This window comes from Equus przewalskii, chromosome 3 (assembly GCF_037783145.1).
Source record: "Equus przewalskii isolate Varuska chromosome 3, EquPr2, whole genome shotgun sequence".
Classification (NCBI taxonomy): Eukaryota; Metazoa; Chordata; class Mammalia; order Perissodactyla; family Equidae; genus Equus; species Equus przewalskii.
Genome location: NC_091833.1, coordinates 63,719,822 through 63,744,351, shown reverse-complemented (window position 1 = coordinate 63,744,351; position 24,530 = coordinate 63,719,822). Strand labels below are relative to the sequence as shown.

The 24,530-nt window shown below is 38.7% G+C and overlaps 1 protein-coding gene across 13 annotated transcripts in view; it reads left to right on the top strand.

Annotated features, from left to right (window-relative positions):
- Positions 1-24,530, top strand: part of SLC4A4 (solute carrier family 4 member 4) — a 396,172-nt gene that overhangs the window by 159,169 nt on the left and 212,473 nt on the right. The window contains exon 1 of one of the 13 annotated variants that reach the window (XM_070614696.1): positions 17,666-17,866. The exons of 10 other annotated variants lie outside the window; for them this stretch is intronic. In XM_070614696.1, coding sequence (XP_070470797.1) covers positions 17,806-17,866 — 61 coding nt within the window. In that variant the 5' untranslated portion in view covers positions 17,666-17,805. Of the gene's footprint in view, positions 1-17,665; positions 17,867-24,530 lie in introns of those variants that run through there. 2 more of the 13 variants (XM_070614695.1, XM_070614697.1) reach the window with 2 other exon arrangements.

The following is a 24,530-nucleotide window of genomic DNA, read 5'->3' as shown; positions in this document are numbered from 1 at the left end:
GATTGAGAATTCTCACTGTATATATTAATAGAGGAAAAATTGGCATAAAGTTTTGAAAGAATAACTAAGTGATTAAGAAGCCTGTAGTTCCCAGAAGCATATTAGTTGAGGCTTGGATGACTTGGATTACATGTGTGGATTTGAACCAGTTTACTACCTTCTCTAAGTCTCAGTTTCCTCATCTGAAAAGTGGGGATAATACTACCTAACTCATAGAGTTGTTGAGATGATTAAATGAGATAATCAATATAAAGTGCTTAGCCTAGTGATTGGCATATGAAGCTTTCAATAAATATGCACTGTGTAAGATTGCCCATTAAAAATGGGATAAACTGTGTTGAATCCATTCAGTTAGAACTACACATCAAAAATTAGAGGAAACAGTTTGACAAGGATTGGGGGTCACCAAATAGAATATTCCTTAGCAATTTAGGTGTCAGAATTTAAGTTTCCACATGCAGTTAGTATCTTTGGAGGAGATTGAGGTGCTAATTATCCAACTCTGTAGAATTTTTCTTCCAACCCGAAAGGTATGAGGGTGGCCCTGTGGTGGAGCAGAGAGAGTACTGAGCTGGTGCTCAGAGATGGCATTCTGGTCCGGCTGTGCCATTTACCTGCTTTTTGACATTGGGCACTTCATTGAATGTTCTTGGGCTCCCATATACTGAGCTGTGAAATGAGGGGTTGGTGTAGGTCATCTATAAATTTTCTTCCAGCTCTTTATTCTTTAATAAAGGCGAAAGATTTATGTGATCTGAAGAGAACCCAGAGTATCGGCTCTCATATTCTCCTAGTCTAAATTAGTTTAGGTTATATGAAACCAGATAAACTAATCAGTAAAAAAAAAAAAGTTGCTGGAAAAGAGGTTTTTTCCGATAAAAATAGAGAGGAAGTAAATGAAGATAAAAACTCCGAAGTAGGTTGCTGGAGATCGTGTTTTTTAATCCAAACTGTCCCTTAGGGCCAAATGACTCTATTGTCTTTCATTGATTCCTTTGGAGAAATGTCCTCAGCTCATTCACAGGCCTAGGATCTTTTTGCTTCCTTCCTTGATTGAAAAAAAATTCTTTTAAATTCTTTCACTGCAACAGCAGGAGTGGCCCCAAAGGATGCAGGCACAGGAAACTTTTTTACTTTAATTGTTGCCAGTGGCAGTACAACCCTTTTCTGAGTCGCCCCGAGCTGTCACCAGAGTGAATATATGAATGAATCAAATGAATAGGGACGATAAGTCCAAATAACAGAACATCATTTTTTTTCTCCCAAAGAACAATTTTGTCTTGAGCAAAGGGTCATGTAAACTGGAGATATAGTTGGCTTGGTGCCTTGGAAATGTCACTTTCTTTCTACAATACTTCCTGAAAAGTTTCCCTTTCATTTGGGACTTGTTCAAACTGGCAGTCATAATTTTCCTTAAAATAATGGTGACAAGGGGTGATGAGTAAATGTAGAATACTTTCTAGAACTGGTTTTCTGCCTTTCAAAGTTCCAAGGTAGTGAGATTTTTCTAGGAAATTTAGTTCTTCTTTCTCCGATAGTGCTCTGAGAGTAGTAGTAATGTACAGCAGGCCAACACATCACAAATTACCAAGTTAAACCTCCACATTTAATATTTAGGACAACTAAGGAAGAGGGACTTGGCCAAGGTGACCCAAAGAATTAACTTAGATCTCTAGCACTCAAGCAAGTGTGTTCTCTACCATACCACATTTCCTTCGTATATTGGGCTGCAGCTTCCTAATTCTTACTTAATAACTTGAATTTACCACAACTGTAACCATCTTCCACCAATAATAGAACTTTAGAAGAGTGGAAAGATTTTTCTTCTTTCTGAAGCCATGCTTCTAAATGAGGTTGAGGGTGAAATCCCTGATGACGTGGCTGCCAAACTCTCCTGAAACCGAGAGACACTACAAGGCAAAGTGAAAGCATACGTGATGGAACTAAACTTTCCAAGGCAATTAATGAACAAGTGAGTTCTAAGTGCAGATAGGGGACCTTTCCAAGGGCACAGAATGTGACAGCCAGTCTGGAATAACCCTGCAGCAGTGCAAACTGGAATATGGTTTCTTTTTTAAACTTTTTATTTTGAAAAAAGTTATAGATTTACAGGAAGTTGCAAGAGATAGTACAGAGGGGTTGCGTGTACCCTTCATCTCATTTTCCACAATGGTTACATCTTATCTAATTATAGTGTGATATCCAAACCAGGAAACTGACAGTGGTACAATGTGTATGTGTAGTTCCATGTCATTTTATCACCCCTGTATAGGTTTGTGTCACCACCACCACAATCAGGATACAGAGTAACTCTTTCACCACAAAGCCCTTCCTAGGGCTGTTTATAGTTACACCCTCTTCTTTCACCATCTCTAACCCTTGGCACCTACTAATTTGTTTTTCATCTTTATAATTTTGTTATTTCATAAATGTTACATAAATGAATCACATAGCATGCGAACATTTTAGATTGGCTTTTTTTCAATCAGTATAATGTCCTTGAGATCCATCCAAGTTGTTGCAAATAGTACATTTTCTATTGCTGAGTAGAAATCTATGGTATGGATGTACCATAGTTTAACTGTTTACCAACTAAGAGACATTTTGGTTGTTTCCTGTTTCAGTTTATTAGAAATAAAGCTGCTATGAACAATTGTGTACAGGCTTTTGAATGGACATAATTTCATTTCTCTGAGATAAATGCCCAGGAGTGCGATTGGTGGGCTATTTGGTAGAGAGATGTTTAGTTTTTTAAGAAACTGTCCAACTAATTGTCAGAGTGGTTGCACCATTTAACTTTCCCACCAGCAACGTATGAGCGATCCAGTTTCTCTGCATTCTCACCAGCGTTTGTGGTGTCACTATTTTTTATTTTAGCTGTTCTAATAGGTGTGTACTGATAATCTTGTTCTGGTTCCAACTTGCATTTCCCTAATGCTAATGGCGTTGAATATCTCTTCATGTTCTTCTTTGCCACCTGTATATCCTCTTTGGTGAAATGTCTCTTTGTGTGTATCTTTGGCCTATTTTCTAATTGGATTGTTTATTTTTTTACTTTTGAGAGTCCTGTATATATTTAAGTATGAGTCCTTTCTCAGATACGTTATTTGCAAATATTTTCTCCCAGCCTATAGCTTGTCTTTTTTCTTTTTTTTAAAAAAAGATTTTACTTTCCTTTTTCTCCCCAAACCCCCCCCCCCCCCCCGCTGGTACATAGTTGTATATTCTTCGTTGTGGGTCCTTCTAGTTGTGGCATGTGGGACGCTGCCTCAGCGTGGTTTGATGAGCAGTGCTATGTCGGCGCCCAGGATTCAAACTGACAAAACACTGGGCCGCCTGCAGCGGAGCGCGTGAACTTAACCACTTAGCCACAGGGCCGGCCCCTCTTTTTATTCTTTTAACAAGACCTTTCATAGAGTAAAAGTTTCAAGTTTTGATGAAGCCCAATTTATCGATAAATTTTTTCTTCTATGGATCATACTTTTTATGTCATGTCTAAAAATTCCTCACTGAGCCTTAGTCCTAAAGATTTTTCCCTTTGCTGTCATCTAAAATTTTAAAAATTTTATTTAAATCTATTATCTATTTTGAGTTTATTTTTATATGAGTTGTGAGGTTTAGGTCAAGGTTTATTTTTAAAATTTATTTTCCCTCTAAATAAAAAGATATTATCTGAAAATGCACATGTAAGAAGTCTATGTGAAGTTATTATGTTGTCCCCTTTTTATATTAGACAGTGTCTTCTACAGAGAAGTGGTCACTGCAAAGAAATAAAAAGGAAAAAATTCACATAAACTTGATACTTTTTTGGGGGCTGCTGAATACTTAAATAAGTGAGAGTTAACAGCTTTCCAGGCAGAGCAGGAATCTAAAGGAGTACATCTCCCACCCCACATTTTCCTTTCTGATGACCGCTTGAATGCGTTGTGCTTGGTTTGGAGTTGGGCAGTAGATGCTAACTCCAGAGCAGACACTGGCGCTTGTATTTGGCACTGCAGATCCTGCCGTGGGCTTGGAGTCACACTTCAGGGCTCTACTTAAGGCGTGCAGAGTCGTGTCGGAGTCTAACTTCATATTTAATACAAGGCTGAAGGAAGAGTGTGCTAGACATTGATTTGGAGAGGGAACATAATGTAGAACAAAGAGCACTAGGCTAGGAGTCAGGAGGCATGGATCTGGTGCCAGACCTGCAGCAAGAGGTTTTATGACCTTCTGCAACTTGGATAACCAATCTGAGCTCCAGTTTCCTCCTTTGTGAAACAAGGGGCTTGGACCCTAGGTGACCTCTGAAGTCTCTTCCGGTTTACATTTCCTGGCTCTATGAAAATTTCTTTTTTTTTTTAATAAAATGGACTTGGTATGATCTTCACTTTCACTTGATTAGAATTTAATACCTCGATCTGAGAAATGGTAACAAATGTTTAATGAATTTTTAGATGTAATGTGTTATGGAAATGCCTGCTTTGATGTGAAATATGTATTATATTAAGTGTTTACATTAATCTAATGCTACAGTGGGTTAATTGATCAGCAGATTCTCTTTCAAAAATACTTGAGGGATTATAATGCCACATTAAATATCATGTGTCCTCTTGGAATTGACAATCAATTAACAATATCTTAGTATTGCCAGTGAAATGTAAACTGTTGATTTGTCTTGAACAATACACAACGTCTGTGACTGATGGCAAGGGGCGTTTGCCTTATTTGCTCTCTTTTTTTGCTTCCCCTTAATTTTCTGAATGAGATGGCTGCATGATGCTTGTTATTTCATTCTTATATTTATTATTTCATGACCTCAGTCTTGTTCACTGGTACAAGTTCTGAAAAAGAGCAGCTTTTTAATAAACCCTTGAAAAAACCTTGAGAAGTTTGGTTTGGGATTTGAACAGAAAAGGAATGGAAAAATATTCTGAGTTCTTAGGAAAGAAAAATGCATGGCTTGATCAAGTGCAAGTGGGCTCTGTGGAAAGCCAAAAAATAACCCATTTTTGCCAGTGCATTATAGTGTTTGGCCAGTGGACCGGTAGCTGAGTTAGAAAAAGGGCAGCCCTAAAGCTGATTTTAACTGGACTAGAACCTCGTTGATTGGTGTTAATAAGTGAAACACCTGTGACTAGTGACTGGATTTTTCAAATATGCCAAGAAAAAGAGACCATTACCTCTAAAGCCGAGGTCTGACGAATAGATTTGGCTTGTAAATCTGATGAACAAAATTTTGTTATGAAAATGCCTACCAAATGTCCTGTCATGTATTTCCAAAAATGTCACTTTTTGTCTTTTATGACAACCTAAAACTGTTTATCTGCCTCAGTGCAGCAACAAATAATGACGATGGCTTTGCTGATTTGTTTTATATTTCGTTAACATCATTATAACCTTCATCCTCTCTCTCCCTCCTCTCCTGATCCTCATTTCTCTTTCATTGTTTTAGGAAGCCTTTTAATGAAAACCCTATTCCCCTCTTTGATCTTCTTGTACTCTTTTATGGCGATGCCTCCTGGGTCAAGAGGACAGTCTAAGTGCAGAATGTCTGCAGTTGCTGAAATGTATGCAGTCCTGACATTTGAATCACAGAGGGAGCTTCTCTTTCTTGCCATCAGAGTCACATAGGGCTGAACTGGTTCTGCCTCAGTTGCTTTGAATGTCTTGGCCTTTGTGGGCAGGAAGCCAGCAGAATCTTGGCAGGATCAGGTGTGAAGGCCACTCTTGCATCATACCTGCAAGTCCATAGCCTCATTCCCCTAATTTCCGGGGAAGGAAATGTTAGGCTGTTGGGGGAGTGGCTTTTGAGTCAACGTTATTGCTATATGATCCCCACTTTCTTTCCCTAAGATTCACGGCTGTAGATCACCAAATTGTACCCATTAAGAATATATTGCTATTTATAGAAATCAGATCAGGTGTGAAACTTTGATTACTTTTCTTCTACAAAATTTCCACTGGTTTTGCATGCGTTCCAGGTCCTAGGGAACTTCCGTGCAGAGTTCAGTGTAAGTTGATCCCAGGCTGGTCCACGGTGTCATCCTTTCAGACCCAAGTGAGCTTTTTATAGTGCTCTTGCTGCAGATCCCCCCCTCCTTTTGCTTCTATCTGCTAAATGAGGAGAGTGAACGATCTTTTTAGAATTTTCTCAGTAGTCAGCTTTCAGGAATAAAGTCATTTTTTGTCTTTGTCTTGACTTGTAAAGTCTATAAACTTCTGTTGGAAACTTAACCCACTGTGATAAGGGTAATGCTAGTAGTTGGATGATGTCATAGGTAAAAATAAGCCTCTATCAGTTGTATTTCCCAGAATGGAAATAAAGGGCTTCTACTTGTAATTTAGACTGGGATCGTTTTAGATGTTATACTTGTTGCCAAATTCATTACTACTCCTTTAATGGTAGAAGGACTTGGTTTCTACCAGAAGTAGTTTTCATAGAATTTGAGCACAAAAGAAATTTAAGGGCCAGCTAGTCTATTTCTCACCAAAGCAGAAGTCCTTGCTACAATTTTTCTGACTGATCATAATTCATGCTTCTAGGGCCAGAGAGCTGGTTGCTTGCACTGTGGTCTGTTCCATTTGTGGACAGTTTTAATCGCTAGAATGCCTTTCATTACATTGCATCAAAGTCAGCCTTCTTGTGATTTTGACCCTTTGGTCTTAGCTGTGCCCTTGATAATACACTTAATCCTTTTTACTTTTTCCACATAACAGCCCTCGAAAATAAGAAGGAATTGTAACATCTCTCAGCTTCGGGTGATTTGATGTTTTTATAAGCTATACTCTCTTTATCTCTCTTCTTCCAAGTCATTGCTAACGATGTCGGATAGAACAGTGCATTTCTTTTCCCAGCTGGTCTTGATTCTTCAGTCAACTCTCTTTGTGTTTACACCCTTCTGAACCTTTGCATCTAAACCAGGCTGAGGACTCTCTCGTGCTTCCTTGTCTTAGGAACTCCTTTGTTCCCACCAGTGCTTTTGCTCTCCATTCTTATCGTGTATATTTCTGTATTCTTATACTTTGGGTTTTGTTTCTTGTTTCCAGTTTTACATTTGTCCTCCAGTCACCTCTGGTTTTCTGGTGTTTCCTGCTTTAGTCACTTGGGGTAACTACCTGCCAAGCTACTTCTCTCACTGAGAGCTCTCAGACTGGTGCCCTCAATGGGGAATCTGATTAGGCTAGTGTTTAATCACAGAGAAATATTCTGTAGTGTGCACTTCCCCACTGGTGTCCTGCAGCTGTGGATTACAGATGTGCTATGAAATGGATCTCTGCAGCTCTTGGGTAGCCAGGCAGGGCCTCAGTGGACCCAGGTATCAAGTAGCCTCCTTTGTATACTTTAGTGTGACACATACATGTCATTCTCTGTGCTCCACGATGGGCCCAAGACTTAAGCACTGCCTCAAGCACTTGACATAGAGTCCCACTAAGTTAGTTATGGGATCGGGTTAGATATTTTGCTTAACTTAAGATAAATGATGCAGTCATTTAATGAGAAAAGGAAATGAGGCTTTCTTGGCATAACCCATTCTTTGTGAACCTACCCTGGCTCCTGGTAACCTTTTGGGTTGAAAGAACTGGTGTTAAGTGTGGCTGTCAGCAGTGTTCTGTGTGGGGATACCCCCACAGGCTCACCTGGGGAGTGAAGGCAGATTGCCTGTGTGGATTGCGGTCCTCTGATTGGACGTCTCTAGCCTCACAAGATGGGTGGCGGTGTTTCAGGTGAGTTCAGTGAAGGCTGGGACTTGACGGAGCCTTGGAACTTGGACGTAAACTGATTTTCAACTCTGGCTTGCGTGGCGGCCACCGGCCAAGTGGCAGGTGTTAAGGGAGGCAAAGTCAATGTGTGGAGCGCTAGAGAAACCTGACTGCTCAGTAATGGCCCGTTGTAAAACAATTCTTCTATTACTCTATGAGATGCGGTTGAAAAGTATTATTCAAAGAAAAATTAAATCTTGATTTTTATTGCACTTTGTCTACCTGTCCATTTCAAAATTTGGACTTAGATTAAAATTTTGTGGTAAAATCTGTTTTCTCCTTCGTTTTCTGGTAAACAGTTTTCCATAGTGACAAGTGATAGCTATGTTTATTCTGATTTTTCATAACAAAACTTTGAAGCAGCACTTCTCAAACTTGAGTGGACATCAGAATCACTTGGAGGTCTTGTTAAAAATTCAGGTGGTTGGCCTTGCTCCCAGAGATTGTGACTAAGTCAGGGTGTTGCTCAGGACTGTTTTATATAAGCACTCCGTGTGGATTGTCTTGCAAGCAGCCAGAGGATCAAACACTGAAAAGCAATGGATGTAAGGAATGGTGCTTTCCTACTTACCAGCTGGTAGATGCTTTTACTGTATTGACGAGAATCATTTGCTTTGGAGACTTGTATATTTCCCTTAGCATGTGTCTCTTCTTGTGCTGTGTTGAAATACAGAAATACCCAACCAAACTGGAATTGTCACCAGCAGTTTCTGTAACTGTGCAAAGTCAGATCAAACATTATATGTTGTCTTTGGTTATGACATTCAGAAAACACTCAACTTATTAAGTTGGACAGAATAACATCACCTTACATTTGTGTATAGCTATACCATTAAGCTATATTTTCACCAACATTGTCTCCATTGATCTTTATAACAGTATTGTGCAGTTCGTATTTTTATTTCCATTTTATGAAGTAGAAAGTCTAAGGTTGTGAGTAAATGGTAGAAATGGTGCTCTAACATATATTGTTTATGCCTTAATGTTAGGCAGGATTTATTATTTGCCAGGGACCATGATGCACATTCTGTTCCTTCTCTCTTTGAATCTGCATAAGAACACTGTGAGGTAAGTATTACTATTTTTATTATTATCATGGCCTCTGTTTTTAAGTTGGCTCTCAGTGAGGTTAAGTAACAGTAACTTCTCGAGGTCACGCCTTTAGTAAATGGCAGAGCCAGGATTTGAGCTGGGTTTGTCTGACGCCAGAGTTCCTGCTCTTACCCTGGGTGGTGTGTTGGCAGATTGCCTGGATTGATTACAGTCCTCAAATGAGATGTCTCTGTCCTCAAAGGATGAGTGGTAGTATTCCAGGCAAGTTACCAGGACACATTACAGCAAGTTACCAGTAGACATTTTACAAAGCCATGCTACAACTCACTCAGAAAGTAACAGAAAGAAAGATCCAATTGGAAGGAAGTAGACATTCAAACTATAAAAATTAAAACCAAATGAAAGGAGGTACAATTGCGCATTTTTAGAAAACTTGATAAAAATAACCTTTTACACTCTTTAATCACGGAAAGTATTGGTGGGAATACTTTCCCAAATGGTGGGAAAGGCGTAAGTTGTGGTCTGCATACGTTCTGATAATGTCAGCCATTCTTCCTGAAGAAGCAGTAGACTTGCCCTGGGTTTATGGGCTTTGAAGTGTCATTCAGTTTTTCACTTAAGGGATCATATTTCCATGACTAGTACAATGGGCATTTGACCTTTCATGCTTATGCCCTTGGCAGTGATTGTCTTCATGTCTTCAACATAGTGTGGCCTTTGTGTTTTAAGGCTGAAGTTTGCTTTCATCACATGCATCTTGTGTTGTTGTGCTGGTGCTTTTCCCCCATTGCTCAAAAAATTTTGCTGATGCTGTATTTATCTTGGTTTCTTTATGAAAGTTCAAAATTAAAAATTTTGGTTTTGGTAGTTTTGGTTGCAGTCCAGTGATCACTGTAACACAAAAGAAATAAACAAAATTTTTTTTCCCCTGAATCCTACTCTGAACTATGGGTCAAAATGAAGTGTTTTCTATTTACTAAATTTCACCAAGAGTCAGTTTGTATAAATGTCTGAAGCATCTTGTTTACCTCAAGTCAAACTTTTATTAAGACTTCATGTTGTCTATTACTAATGGTGATGAAAATTCCCAGGACCTATGTGTTGCCGTGACATCTTTTAATTATCTACCAAAGTACATTTAGCAACTGTCCATATCCATCTGACTTTTAATGCTTACCAATTGCATATTAATATCTTTTGGTTCTGATAGTCTAGTGAACTGTGCCAGAAAGAAGCAGCATTCAGAATGACGTCTTATTCGAAATGATTGTGTCTTGCGTGGTACCCTACTTGAAAGCCATGAGTGGAAGATCTGGGATACATCAGCTCAAACCTATGTTTTCTAAATGCTTTTATTTCGGGGAGAGTTGCTGAAAATGCCAGAGGCTTTGCTTTCTGATGGAGACAGTGAGTCCGTACAGCTCTTGATGGTTTGGCTTGAAGACAAGGAGTCTGAGACCAAATGCAGGGTAGGGCCTCTAGAGGAGCTTTCAAGGGCATCTTGAGCCATCAGGCCAGTATCCTCACTCAAGACTCTTGTGTAGTTTGGTTGTTTAACCAATTAAAAAAATCTCCATGGAAATGCTGTTCAGAGTGCCCTGCTTTTTTTCCTCACTCTATCCTGTAAGTAAGAGAAAGTCAATTCTAATTCTCTTTTTCTCTCTTTTGTATAACTGGCTTCTAAGTATGTATGACCTCTGTATCTTTCAGTTGAATGCAGGCTGCTTCTTGACTTTTAGAGGGACTAGTGGAAATACATTCTAGGTTTTAGATTTTAGAGACTTAAGCAGAAGCCTAGGCTGACCTTGGGAATGTGCTTTCTTATGCCTTTGGGCGTAGAACTGGGCGAATTAGGTAGGGGAGCCAGGATTCCAATACAGGCAGGAGCAAGTAATTAGATTAGCGAAGAAAGTCTTCCTTTTCCTTCCAGCAGGTGGACAAGCTACAGAGGAAAACATGAGAAAGGAAATAAAGCTCATTTGAAGAGGGGAAGTGTCCATAATGGAATATTTAAGAACTTGTTATTGAAAGAAATTGCATCTCTTTTGACTATTGGTTGAAATGTACATCGAATGTGTAGTGTTTTTTATGGTTATAGGATTTGGGTTTAGGATTATGACGTTGGCCAGTCATGACAACTACTTTGTTAATTACTAACTAGTTAGTGGATACCTGTTGGTACTGTACTGTAGAGAGGACCAAAATGTTCTAAATATTTTTATATAAGAACTAAAATGTTATTATAAATAAGGGAGATTCCCTGCTTCTAAGGAGTTTTACAGTCTAGCAGGGATAAAAATAACGTGTACTTATGATGCAAGTTGAGAGCACTTGCCAAGTAACATATCAATAAGTGAAAAAAAAACCAGTGTAAATTGAAAATCTAAGTATTGAGTGATTCAGGGAGTGGTGCTAAAGATATGGAGCCAGCTGACGAAGGAGCTGAATTTTGAACTGGATAATGAAAGAAGAGAGAGACATAAATTGTCAAATAGATGTGAGGATGGCATTTGGAGTGGGAACAAAGGTGTGTGCGGGGACACAGGTTTGGAAATTATAATAAGCAAGTCATGTATGGTGGTTCCTGTGCATACTGGCTTGGTCAAGATGGAATGTCCATGGCCATGGATAATTTGTGATGAATTTGATTGTTGACTTGTTGTCTGTCTATTTGTTGTCTAAAGGAAGATGCCATGGATTCTTGAATATACATGCAATGTGCTGAAAATGATAAATATGGTGATTATTTAGGCAGCGATATGTACGATGGATTGCAGTGGTAGAACTAGAGGTGGGGAGAGTGTTAGGGGGCTATTTTGTAATCTAGGTATAACTAATGAGGGTTTAGTGTGGAGTATTGGGGAAGTCTGCTCGGCTGGGGAAAAAAATGGGCTCAGTTTTTGAGATATTAGAGTCAAGATCATAGCCAGAGATGACCAGTTAGTAACTGGAGATGGGATCGTAATTTGAGAGGTCAAGCCTCAATCATTGATTTTTGAGGCATTTATACAAGGCGATAGTTCGGTAATACGTGTGGTGTATGCTTCAGAGTGGTGAATACTGAGGGAGAAATGCAGAAGGCTGAGTTCCGAACCTTTGGAGCTGTTGCCAGCCAAGGGGGTGGAGTCAGACAAAAAGAGCAGTCAGCAAATCAGACAAAGAGCTGGTAGAAGAACACAGAGAACATCCAGGGAAACCATGCGAGGAGAGAATTTCAACAGTGCTAAATGAAGCATGGAGGTCAAGGGGATTGAAAACTTGAGAAAGGCCTATCGGATTTGTTCAGGGAAAGGTCTTTGGCGACTTAGAAAAATGTGTTTCCAGTGAAGTTTCAGTGCAAAAGTGCATCAGGGATTTTCTGGGTACTCTGCATGACAAGGGGATTAATGTTTAATAAATAAATCCCTTCTGTAATTGCTTTAGCACATATGACTGGGTATCTGGGTCTTCAATATTTCAAGGGAAATTATGAGGTCGCCTCAGGATGGAATTGAGGTTAGATTTCTCATATTATGCAAACCAATCTGGTGATTGGGTGTGTTATTTGAGAGAGAAACTCAAAGCTGAACCGTTGGGCTTACCTGGATTCACAAGGTCATATTCGTTCTGGGGAAAATCTTTGAGGAAATGTGAAATCCAAGCAGTGTTTGAAAGCCTCTTGATGGGTACTGTTATTTGGCGTGTGCTAATGGACATGCTTGAAGTAAACAAGTAGCCGATTGTCAAAAATTCGGGTTGTGGAAAGTAGTAAAAATCAGATCAAAGTTTACAAAAATAAATAACATTAATTTACATGGAAGTGGAGGCACCAAAAAAATTTTGGTCAAGGTTGAATCAAAGCTCTAAATTTAATGACTTATTATTAATGTGATGCCAAAAGAACATAACCATTTTATGAGAAACATCAGTCTCCTTGAATGACTGGAGGTGAGTCAGGTTAGATATGGTGTAGACCTCAAATTTTAAAAGACAGCAGACATCTTTTCATAACTCAAAGGGAGAAATCTGTAGAAAGAAAACAAACAATTTATCTGCTATTCAACTAATTCGTGGTGGTCTCATTAATTATAAAACCTGAAACTATGGCCGTAACATGATCTAACTTAGGTGTAATTAGGTGAAAATATAGTGCTTTGCACATATAGTTAAATATGTGATTTTGCATTTATAATCACATCACAGCAAACTAGTTGAGAAGAGATGAAGGTAAAGATGGGATAACAATTCTCTCTCTTTTTTCTTTTAGCTCATTTTTCTTTATGTTCAGATGGTAGTTGCCCAGAACTACCTAGGGGCTAGATACAGTTTTGCTGTAATTGAGGATGTGGCTTTAATGTTTCTACAGATTTTCATATCTCAACAACAAAATGTGAATTTCCTGTGCTGTTTCTCTGATATAAAATACAGTGTTGTTCAGTGATCTATGAAATATAATTTAGCTAGGTGAACTTGGAACCATGGTTAAACTTGGGTTGCATGGGAATCTGAAAGGTTCCTGGTTATTTATTCAAGTTAATGCTTCGCTGTGATATTCATGATGGTATGGTTCTTCTTGATTTTCCAAAAGCTGCTGTACAGTATAGAACATATATTGAATTGAGCCAATAATTTTCAAAAGGCCTAGACTTTCTAAATTTACTTATTTGAACTGTACCTTGTTATCAAAAAGATCCAAGGTGACATAGAGTTATTACATAAACTAAAAGAATACAAAATAAATTATGAGTGAGTGGGGAAATGAAAGAGAAAAAAGAGACTTAAATGGCGTCAAGAAAGAACAAGTATAAATCATCGAGTAGTCGTGGTCCTGTGGTCCTCACTTTTGTTTTTTAGTTTTCTACCAGCCAGGGCAAATATGAAACTTGATTACTAACTCAATTTATAGAGACCATGAATTAAAAACGAATCACTTGCTTAGGAGAAGCACAAGTGTCAGCAACACAGAACTCAGAAAGGAAGAGAGGACTTTGTATAACGCAGTACACAGCGCCCTTGACAGCCCCTTGTCTGGAGACCAGTCTAGTTCTCCGAGTTCCGCTGAGCTGTCTCCTGAGGCCCTAGACTTCTGGTGTCACATGAAAAAGTCCTTCTGCTGTCAATTCAATGGTGGGTCTTCAGGGTCAGTTAGATAACTCTGTTAGTACTTATATTTGGAGTAACTATTTTTCTTTCCACCTCATATGTTTTGAACTTTCAGGGCATCCATTACAACTCAGGACATAGCCCTGTCACTCCGAAGGTCTGAGCACTCGTGTTGAAAGCTTTCACTGTATGAGCTGTCCTCTTACTGTGAGCCAGCAGGAAGGGTGAGCTTTCACAACATCAGTGAAGGGTGAGGTAATTATTACACAATCGGTTTTTGGAGTCCAAGATAAAGAAATTCCAAGGAAAAAGTTAGGGTCTTCATTTCCCCAGTGGATATAAAGAAGAACTTAAACTGACAAAAATTTCCAGAAATAGTTTACGTGTTCCCTCCAAAACTGGGAATATGTTAGTAACTAGAGTAAATTCTTTCGGGAATGAGGTGGAACATTCAGAAAAATAAACTAAGTAAAATGGTAGTGAGATTTCTCTGAGTTCAAGGGAGAAGTGAATTCTGCAGTTAGGAAAGGTTTCCTCTGCGAAGCTGTGGTGCTGCTGTGGGACAGATTCCCCTGACAGGTAGGGGCCTCGTCTTCACTCTCGAGTGGCCTGTTCATCGTATTTCCCTTGGCACGTGATTCAGGTTGTTGGAGACCTTGGTAAACTCATCACATTAGATCATGGGTTGATGTAAGTTCATGTTTGGATGTTTATAAATTGGTTGGGACCTGTCTAGAGAAAGAATGTATGTCTACAACTGGTCCTGAAAGAGATGAAACATGTTTGAAATGTTTTTTTTATGGCAGTGGAGTGGATAGCAATATTTCTTTTGCAGTGAGCTAGCAAGTCTGCCTGTTAGGAGAACATTCCTGAACACATGATGAATCAGAGACTGATTAGCTATAGTGTAAGTAAAGCATCTGGAAACTGCTTGCCAGGGAGATTTTGCCATTAATTATGGAAGATACACATGCCCCCTATTTAAAGACTAAAGACAGAGATTACTCCTTACCAAAATGATTTCTTTCTCATTCTATGTTCTCTTTGAAGTCAAACTTTAGGACTTGCTGCCTTAGAAGTAGTGGGCTTTCTTCAGCCAATGATAGAAAGAACGAATGACATGCATAAATGTTACAAATATTATGTTTACAGTTATATTTAATTTAACACATGACAAGTCACTAGTCAAAAAGACACAGTTTAGTTTTTCCCTTTGCAACAAATTCAATCCTGTTCCATAAAACAGATTCTTTACAACTCATTGCTTTTCTGAGACTATTTACTTTTCTAAAATTTTGAGCATTTAGATATGCTGCAGTTATAAGTGTGCTTATTCAGACTTTAAGTTTTTAGGTGTGGAGGACTGGGGGAAATAATTTCAATGACAGAAGTGAAGAGGAGAGCTCACTTCTGTAGGGAGTGATAATTGGAGGCAAAAGACTAATGTGGAGGAAGATCACGGTTGTAGATATAGACTTAGTAGTTATCTATTTTACTTCAAAAATATTTTTCTTATTACAAAAGTAATATGTGGATATATATTAAAGAAAATATAATTAATATTGATAAGCAAAATGAAGGATGTAACAACCATCTAAGATCTATAGATAGCCATTAATGTTTTAGGTATATCCTAAGTTTGCATATTAAACATATATATTTTTGACAAAAATGGTATCGTACTATAAATACTATCTTTGTTACCTGCTCTTTTCTCTTAACAGTATCTCATGAAAATTCTCCTAGATTATTATATAGTTTTATAACCAGCCCAGTATCGTTTTTAATGGCTATGTGCAGATATACCATAATTTATTTCATCATTTCCCCATTTTGGGGTGTTAAGTTCTTCCTCATTTTGGTTACCATAAGTAATGCTTTAGCAAACATCCCTGTAGTTAAGTCCTTGAGCATACCCTTCGTTATTCCCTCAGAATACATTCTCCAAAGTGGAATTGCTGGGTCAAAGCATAAGCAGAACTGAAAGCTTCTGCCACACAGTGTCACAATTCCCCCTACAGAGTCTCTATCAATTTACCATATAGTTAGTGGTATATGAGAGGGTGTATGGAGGTGGCATCCTTTTTAGAGGTAATAGCTGAAGCTTTGCCATCATAATGTAACTTGGAATGACTGACAGTTTGGCTTAGCACCTGGGACCTCCTTCTTGCAGGTTGGAGCATTCTTATCTCCTATTTTATTGTGTCTGGTAATATTTTCATCTAAGACTCCTTCCTGAGCTGGACTTCTGCCCCTTACAATTTAGAACCACATTCTGGATCAGCCGTGGACTATGGCAAAGGGAAAAGCTCCTCTTCTCTCCACACTTGTCTTTCTTTGAGGTTCTTCTTCCTCAGCCATCCACTGATACTCTTGCTTTGTTTAGAGTTTAAGTCGTTTCCCGTCAGACTCTGGCACACAGAAAGGGGCCTGTTGCTCTGCCTCTATACTTAGAGATGGAGAGGGAGTGTCTCTTGATCCTGTGGGACGGGTTAGAACCTGGAGCTGCAAACCCTAGGTGTTTTTGCAGCAACCCTGGACTGGTTTACCTTTGTTTTGGAATGTACAGATCCTTTTTAATATCCACGTAAGAAATTTTCCTAAGAGAGGAGTCAATCATAGAACCGAATTCTTTTTCAGAATTCTTCAGCATTGATTGGAGAAGAAAATGTTTGTAGCCCCCCCTCCCCCCCGCCTTTTCACTTTGGAAAAGCCTTAATAATGTCTCTTATTTTAAATCGAAGTGTGCTTGTCCATGGCAGCAGCTGCCCTCTCCTCCATTTCTGCGGCATTGTATCATTCAGTGGGTGTTTCTGGGTCTTTGATAGGCCTGCCTAGAACCAAATCTTTTAAATTTGTTTTGTTATTTCCATAGTTCAAGCAATATGGAATAAAAGGCAATATAGTACAGAATAAATAAGGGAGCAGAAAATCAAGCCTTCCTCCATCTCTGTGCTCTCGAGCCCACTCCAGGGTTATCTTTCTACTCCTTTCTCTTTGGATTTATATGCATTTAAATGTACATGTGGAAAGATATTAACTTGTGTTTTTCAATAAGAATAATTAGAAATTGATGTATCTCATGTGGAATGATCAATGAACCATGAGCCTAAAAATCCAATTTGTACCTTTTAGTAGCATGCAGCATTTCCATGTTATGAGAAATGTCTGAATAAATGGCAAAGCTTGAGTTTATTTTTATTCGGAGTTAGATATATTTTCTGTTTTGGGGCCATTAGTTATTTTTAGATATATTAGACTAAATTGTAATGTTTTAAACATCATTATAATTTGGGAGAATGAAATGTGACTTGATAATTTCTACTGATTACATGTACTGTCCCCGTAGTATTTCCTTAATTTAAAAAAGTGGCTTACTTATGTGTGTTTGGCGTACCTTGGAGTTGATAATCTTAAGTAATTCTCCACTTATTATGCATACTTGAAAATCTAGTCTCTCAGGTTAAAAGGGAGAATGTATTCTGTCCTGTGGACCTGTCATTTAACAGATATATCAGTTTGCATTATTGGCTGGGTGATGGGAAATAAAGGACAGAAAATAAGAAGTTATTCTCCATTGGCTAGTACTTTGTTTTCTCATATTATCTGGATTTTAAAGTATTATTGGGAAAAAATATCCCCTAATCTTTTATTAAAGATAAAAGACAAGCTCTTACAAAGTATAGGTTGTTTGCAGGTCTGAGAAATATTGGAAATATGTCTTGGCTCAACTAGCTGGCCACCCTTGAGATCCAGTAATACCAAGTGGCTCAGCTTAGTCGCACTCAGTGGCAAGAGACATTCTGAGGTTTCCCATGTATTGTGAGGGGCCACAAGACAAAGAGGTCCTTGTAAAACTCAGCTAGAGACTTGGCCGTGGGACAGAGTCCTTGAAGAATCTGCATTAACTGTGCCCTGCCCAGTGGCATGCTGCCTCAGGCGCTGCGCTGTAAACCGTCAGCATCGTGGAGTGACTTTGCATCGCCAGGTAGATACTCTGAGCTTCTTTTGCTTACAGACCCCATTCTTGTCTGAGAACTGGAGCTGCCCTTGTAGCATCATATGACTTCTCTGTGAAATTGTATCGTACACTCATTGTTAAAAACTGCTTACTCTTTGTTTTATCATGTGTGATTGTTTCTGTAGAGGTTAATTACTTATCCTTATGTCTACCTTTCTGGTTTGCCATATATATATCTATGAATATATATTTATAAATCTAAATAAATATAGGTATTTATATATATATATATATACACACATATAAATGAAATTTTTTAATTCACCCATTCATTAGTTTCTTTGGCCACAGTGTAAATATCATAGTATTTGGAATCTGAAGAACTGGGTTCAAGTTCTGTTTCTGCTATTTAATAGCATGATGACCTTATGAGGCTCTGTTTCCTTTTCCCTTTTCCATCTCAGTGGCACTTGTGAGCCTCAAATGAGGTAATGTATTTAAAAGCAGTTTGTGAACTGTGAACTGCCACACAAATGTTAATTGTTATTATTTTATCTATTCTTTCCAGTATAATCGAACACTAGTAATGAACGCCTCGTGAGTCATCTTAATCCCAGACAATGCATATAAACGTAATATACCCTACTTTGGTGGTCAAAAGGCATAGTCACATAAGGTCTGCTGCTAAGGAGTGAAAATCACAGGTGTGCTAATTTCATATTGAGGTTCTTCAGGCAGTCTTGGGTGGAGAAAGGAGGAGGCAGAGAGCAGAGATCAGTAAAGGCTTAGTTTCTACACAGCTTGGTGAAAGACTGCATTTTGAAGGATTGAGTTCAACTGTTAAGGCTGATAGTGTTTTATAATTTATAGTGATGCTTAAAGAGTAGCACTTATCAACTTTTAAAACAATAGTTTTCTGACTCATCAAACAGACAAATATGGTCAAATGTGTATTACACTTTTCAGAAAAAGTATCTAGCTTTTCAGGTAAAAGTGAGCATCCTTTGGTTACACAGTAAAGAGTGTAGGAAAGAAGATTCAATATTTCCTAAACGTGAGTTTTGCATTCCAGAAAATGGGTTTCCTCAGTTGGCGTTGGGTCCATCTTCAGGTTAAAAAGTGTCAACAGGAAATAATTCAGGTAGAGGGATGGGCAGGTGCTTTGTTTCTTAGTTTGTAAAAGGGCTTTTGATTGTCATTTGGGACATGATTTTCATCCATCCAGCTTCATAGAAGAGTAGCCAGTTTCATTTCATTCTTTGGCTTCATCTTCAATTTACTTGCTTGTTCTTTCCATTGGAAATTCTTGACTATTCTGATGAGATGTTCTCCTGGGGTTCAACTTTAGAGAAATCTTAGCAAATTTTATTTATTAGTCTAGCTCTTATGTTTATTCTTATAACATCTTTTTTGAAGCAGGACGTCTCACACATCTATTTGTTCATAATGTCAACACCATTTATATTTCCAAAGAAAAGTTTTATTCTGGGTTTGAATGAACTGTGGAATTAGTGGAGTTAAAAGATTCATTTTTGCTCTCTGTGAGGCAGAAAAGTGGCTGAATAATATGTGACTTCAGCCAACTGGTGCTGACCAGCCTCCCTGTTGTCGAGGCACAGGAAATAGGGCATTAGGAGACAGGTGCTGAGGACATGAATTACGCTTACTATGATAGGTCTGACACATTCCCAGTTTTGTTCCCTATATTTGATGTTTGCTGCTTTTGTTGTATTGCAAAAGATAGTATAGCTTAGTAAGATGTTATTTTATTTCAATTTCAAGGTAGGAATGACATTGATTGTTGTGGATATGGGGAGGAGGCAAACATTTGAGCTTGGAGTTGTGTATTTAGTTTTGTGGGCTTGGAAGTATGGTGATTTTTTTTCAGTCTTAGCAAAGGAAATATTTAAAAACTTTGTAAACGACCAGGTTATTGATAAAGTGTGTTGAGTGGTAGAAGAAGCAATGTGCTAAGAGTAACAAATTTTTAAAAAAATCTTGCTGAACGTGGACATTTCCCTTAATGTCTCTGAACCTCTGTTTTCTTGTTTATAAAATCCTATCTCTATATCATTTCTAAGGTCCCTTCCAGATCTAAACTTCTGTGACTTGGTGATTTTTCTCTATGACCACAATGTTTGTTTGATTCTTTCCACAGAGTAGGAAGGTAACAGATATTCCTTATTGATGAAAATTTCCTTTAGAAGATATAAAACAGCAAAGTTTTTGGCAAAGGGAAAGTGTGGAAATGGGCCTGTGGGTCTTGAACCTAACTGGGTGGGCTGTAGCTCACTTTCTTTGAAGTGTCCTACCTGCATTGTTGACTCCTGGCTGTTTGTTTCTCTACCCCTAGGGATCCTGGAATTCTGGAAAGTAGGCACTCTATCTTAAATGCATAATTTTCGGCAACCTGTTTCTAGACAGGATACGTATATTTCAATGGTAACCTTCAATGGCGATGATGCCCCAGCCTTCAGTGTGTGACCCATAGGTAACACGAAGATTGGGACTGTGCAACCTTATGGAGAAAGAGGATGGTGTCGTGTTAGGCCTAAATAGGGTATTTGGAGACGCAAAACATCATATACTCTACCCGAGCGTAGATTTTGGTAAATAGATTTTAGATAGATTGTTTTTCAAACTCCATCATGTTTTCTTAAACTTTTTCACTTTTTGTAGTAATCATTTTTCTGGTGTTTACAGTACATTCTATTATAAATGAGGTTTACCAATCTGCCAAAAAGGAAAGTATAAAAACCAGGCTGTGCCCATCTTTTTCTCTCTTGAAGGTGATTTCCATCAGATCTCATTTGCCTCAGTTTTAATCTCTCCCGTGAATGTGGTAGTGACCTTGAGTTGTGCTTCTCACGAACTTGAGGCACGTTACAGATATAAATCTGAGGATTTAGCAGAAGAAGGAAGGGAGGGATAAATGCTAAGATGGCATGGAGAAAGTAGATCGATTATTCATGTAATGCTTCTTTGGGAGTAAAGAAAAGCAGATTGGTTGTTTATAATAAAATTTAGCCCAAATGGCATCTGCACGATTGTAAGGTTCATTTCATAGCAATGCAATATGCCTGTTAGTGTTTCACACTTATCTCTGTGGCTCAGTCAGAATGTTAGCAGATGACTTTGTGGCTCGTGTGTAAAGGTGCTTTTTGTCTCCTCTCGCCTTTCCCATGGGCCATCTCTTGAAAAACAACTCTTCTAGGATACATGGATGAAAAGTATCTATTTGTGACTCATCCCATTTCACATTTTTTTTTTTGCTGAGGAAGATTTTCCCTGAGCTAATATCTGTTGCCAATCTTCCTCGTTTTCTTGAGGAAGATTCACCCTGAGCTAATATCTGTGTCAGTCTTCCTCTGTTTTGTATGGGGTCACTGCCACAGCATGGCCACCAATGAGTGGTGTAGGTCCAAGCGGGGGAACTGAACCTGGGCTGCTGAAGTAGACTGTACCAAACTTAACCACTAGGCCACAGGGCCAGCCCCCCATTTCACATTTTGATTTTTTGATTAGGAATCACAATTTCTGTTACAGTTAGCAGAAAGAATAAAACAGGAGAGGCCATAGTTTACCATTGTAATCCAGGGTTAAAGTCACAAGACTGTTGCACTGTAGCATCCCAGCTCCTTTGCTTCTCTTCCCTCCACCTTCCTCTTCCACATCCTTTTCCCACTCCTCCCTCTTCCCCCATCCCTCCTTTTTTCTCTCCTTCCCTCCCTTACCTTCTCCCTCCCTGTATTTAAGGACTTGGAAGAAAAGGGGCACCAACACTTTGCTTTGCTGCATCTTGTGATCTCCAGATACTGTAGCATCACTTCTCTCGGGTGCCTATTATATTCTTGGCTCTATGCTAGACCCATTCCTATGCATTGTCTCATTTAATCTTCATAGCAGTCCTGTGAGAAAGCAATGTCATTCCCATTCCATTGATGAGGAAGCTTTGGCCTGATTCACAGAGCTGGTATGTGGTAGAGCCTGAACCTGAAATTAGGTCTTCTGAATCCTCTTCTACAGGGTAGAATGTCTCTGTTTCAGGATGGAAGTGCTTTTAGAAAAAGAGCTACACCTTAGCGTGGAATCAAGGCAGCTGTGATTCGATGAGTACACCATGAGACCAGATTCCCGTTCCAGATCCCCAAATATGGAGTCGGCCTTGGACAAATTTTCTACCTTTGTACCTTAGAGTCTCTACTTATTCAGAAGGATAGTAAAAAGGTATCCTAGAAGAATGTTAATCTGTATGTGTGTCTATTCGCTGTGGAATCTTACTTTCTTTTATACTTTTAATTTTGTGGAGCACTTGGAACTTAGTTGGGAGAGAAATCTCAACGTAGTTGTCTTTACAGCACAGCATTTAATAGAACTTTTCTTATCTCAATTGATTGTCAAATGTGCTGAATTGTTGAGCAGAATCTGATTATTCAATGGGCTAATCAATACATATTTATTGAATACCTACTACGTGACTGACAACTTACATTTATTATCTCATTTAATCTTTATATCATTCCTGTGAGTTCTCATTCACTAATCTTACAGAAGATAAAAATGAGATTCATGACTCATAGAAACAGAGTAGAGTGGTGATTGTCAGGGGCGGAGGGGCGGGGGAAATGGGAAGTGTTGGTCAAAGGGTACAAACTTTCAGTTATAAAATGAAAATGTACTGGAGCTCTAATGATAGCATGGTGACCATTGTTAGTATTGTATTATATGCTTGAAAGTTGCTAAGAGAATAAATATGAAATATTCTCACCACACGCACACCACAAAGGTAATTATGTCAGGTGATGGAGGTGTTGAACATTATTGTTGTAATCATTTCACAATATATACTTGTATCAAGTCATCACATTTTTCACCTCGAACTTACACAATGTTATAATATGTCAATTATATGTCAATAAAGCTGGAAAAAAATGAGGCTCAGAGAAGTTACCTAATTTCTCCATGGTCACATAACTAGTAGATGATGAAACTGGGATTTGGATGTTCGAGAGCACAAAACTAGTACAGTGGTTACTAGTGTGGGATTTGGAGTTAGATGTAAGTCCCGGTTGTGTCTTTTACTAGCTGTGTGTCTTGGGCAGGTGAGTGGCTTGACCTCTCTAAACCTTCAGTTTTAGAACAAGCTATGTCAGATGGCTCTTCTGAAAATTAGACTGCCAGTGTGCATGCCTTTATCAGGGTCTGACATAGTAAGTGAGAGATGCAATGGTCCCTGCCTTTAAGGGTTTACTATGTTACAGGAAGGGTGAAGCATAAAGATGAAATGTGAACAAAATTTTAGATGTTTCATATTGTATGATAAAATGTTCATTCAAGCAGTTTTAGCAAAAGAGAAGATTAGTGCGGTGCGTGTGGTCCATTAGATAGAACGTAGGACTAGGGCTGGGATATATGATTCTTTTCTCTTCATTGCCACTAGCATGCTGTGACTCCGAAGCAAGTTATTTCACTTCTGTGTCCCTCTTTCTGTGTTTTATTTGTTCATTGATTAATGAAAATCTGTTTCAAGACAGCAGTGTGTCCAGGCACAGGTACTGGGAATCTGGGTACTGGAGAAGGAGCTAAGACATGGTCCCTGGTCCCAACATGGGCTGTGGACTTACAGCCTAAGGGCAGGAGAGGCAGACATATGAAGACCTAATTATAATGCAGGGTGAAAAGTGATATAACTGTGCTTAAGAGACGCACACAGTACTTTGTGTCCCTACAGAAGACATTGATTTATTTTATCCAGAGTCAGGGAAGGCTTTAGGAAAGAGTTGACAATTGCATTAAGCAGTGAAGGTGAGAAGGGACTATGCCGTATTCATCTTTCTATTAATATTTCCTAAAGCACTGACTGCATCTCCCAACACACAGTAGGCCCTCAGTAGTGAATTGGATACTGATTTGTAAGCCTGACTTGTTTTGAAGATCCATTTCTTCCTATGTTTCTTGTCATAGCTCCTCTACTTTTGTCAAACAGTGCAAGCCTACAATTCTCTCCGTGTCAGCACACCAGGTGGTTAAAAGCAGAGGCTCTGAAGTCAGACTTCCTGGTTTCAGTTCCTATCTCTACCACTTCCTGACTGTTTGACCTTGGGCAGGTTACTTAACTTCTCCTAGACTCAGTTTCCTCATCGACAAAATGGGGATAATAATGGTGCCTAGCATTGTTAAATGGAAAAGAAATCAAATGCAAAGAACTTGGAATGGGGACTAAGTATGAAGAATAGTAATTGCTTAATAGATGTTAGCAATTTTCATTTTGTGTTTACGTATATATTTGCCCTGAGTTCATTTATCAGTAATGCTGCCTCACAAATACTCATTGGTACCTGCAAGGATAGTTAGAAAATACACAGGAAAATACTGACAGGGGCCAAAAGGAGAAGGTGACTTATTTTCGGAAGCAGGTTGCTTATTCATGGCCTGTTCTTGCTTTAAAGCGCTGATCATAAGGTTCTGGTTAATGCCACAAGGAACTCACATGTATTTTGCTAATTACAAATCGTGCTTCTTGGTGGCCCCTTCAACTGTTAAAATGACCTCCAGATTCTGATTTTTCTTCACTCTTTATTAATAGTTAACAAACTGTTTAATGCACAGCAGGAAAGCCAAGTCAGCCTGAAGCGTTTAGAAAATGGCATGTGAATTAGTTGTAAACTGTTTCAGTAAACATTAAATGGGT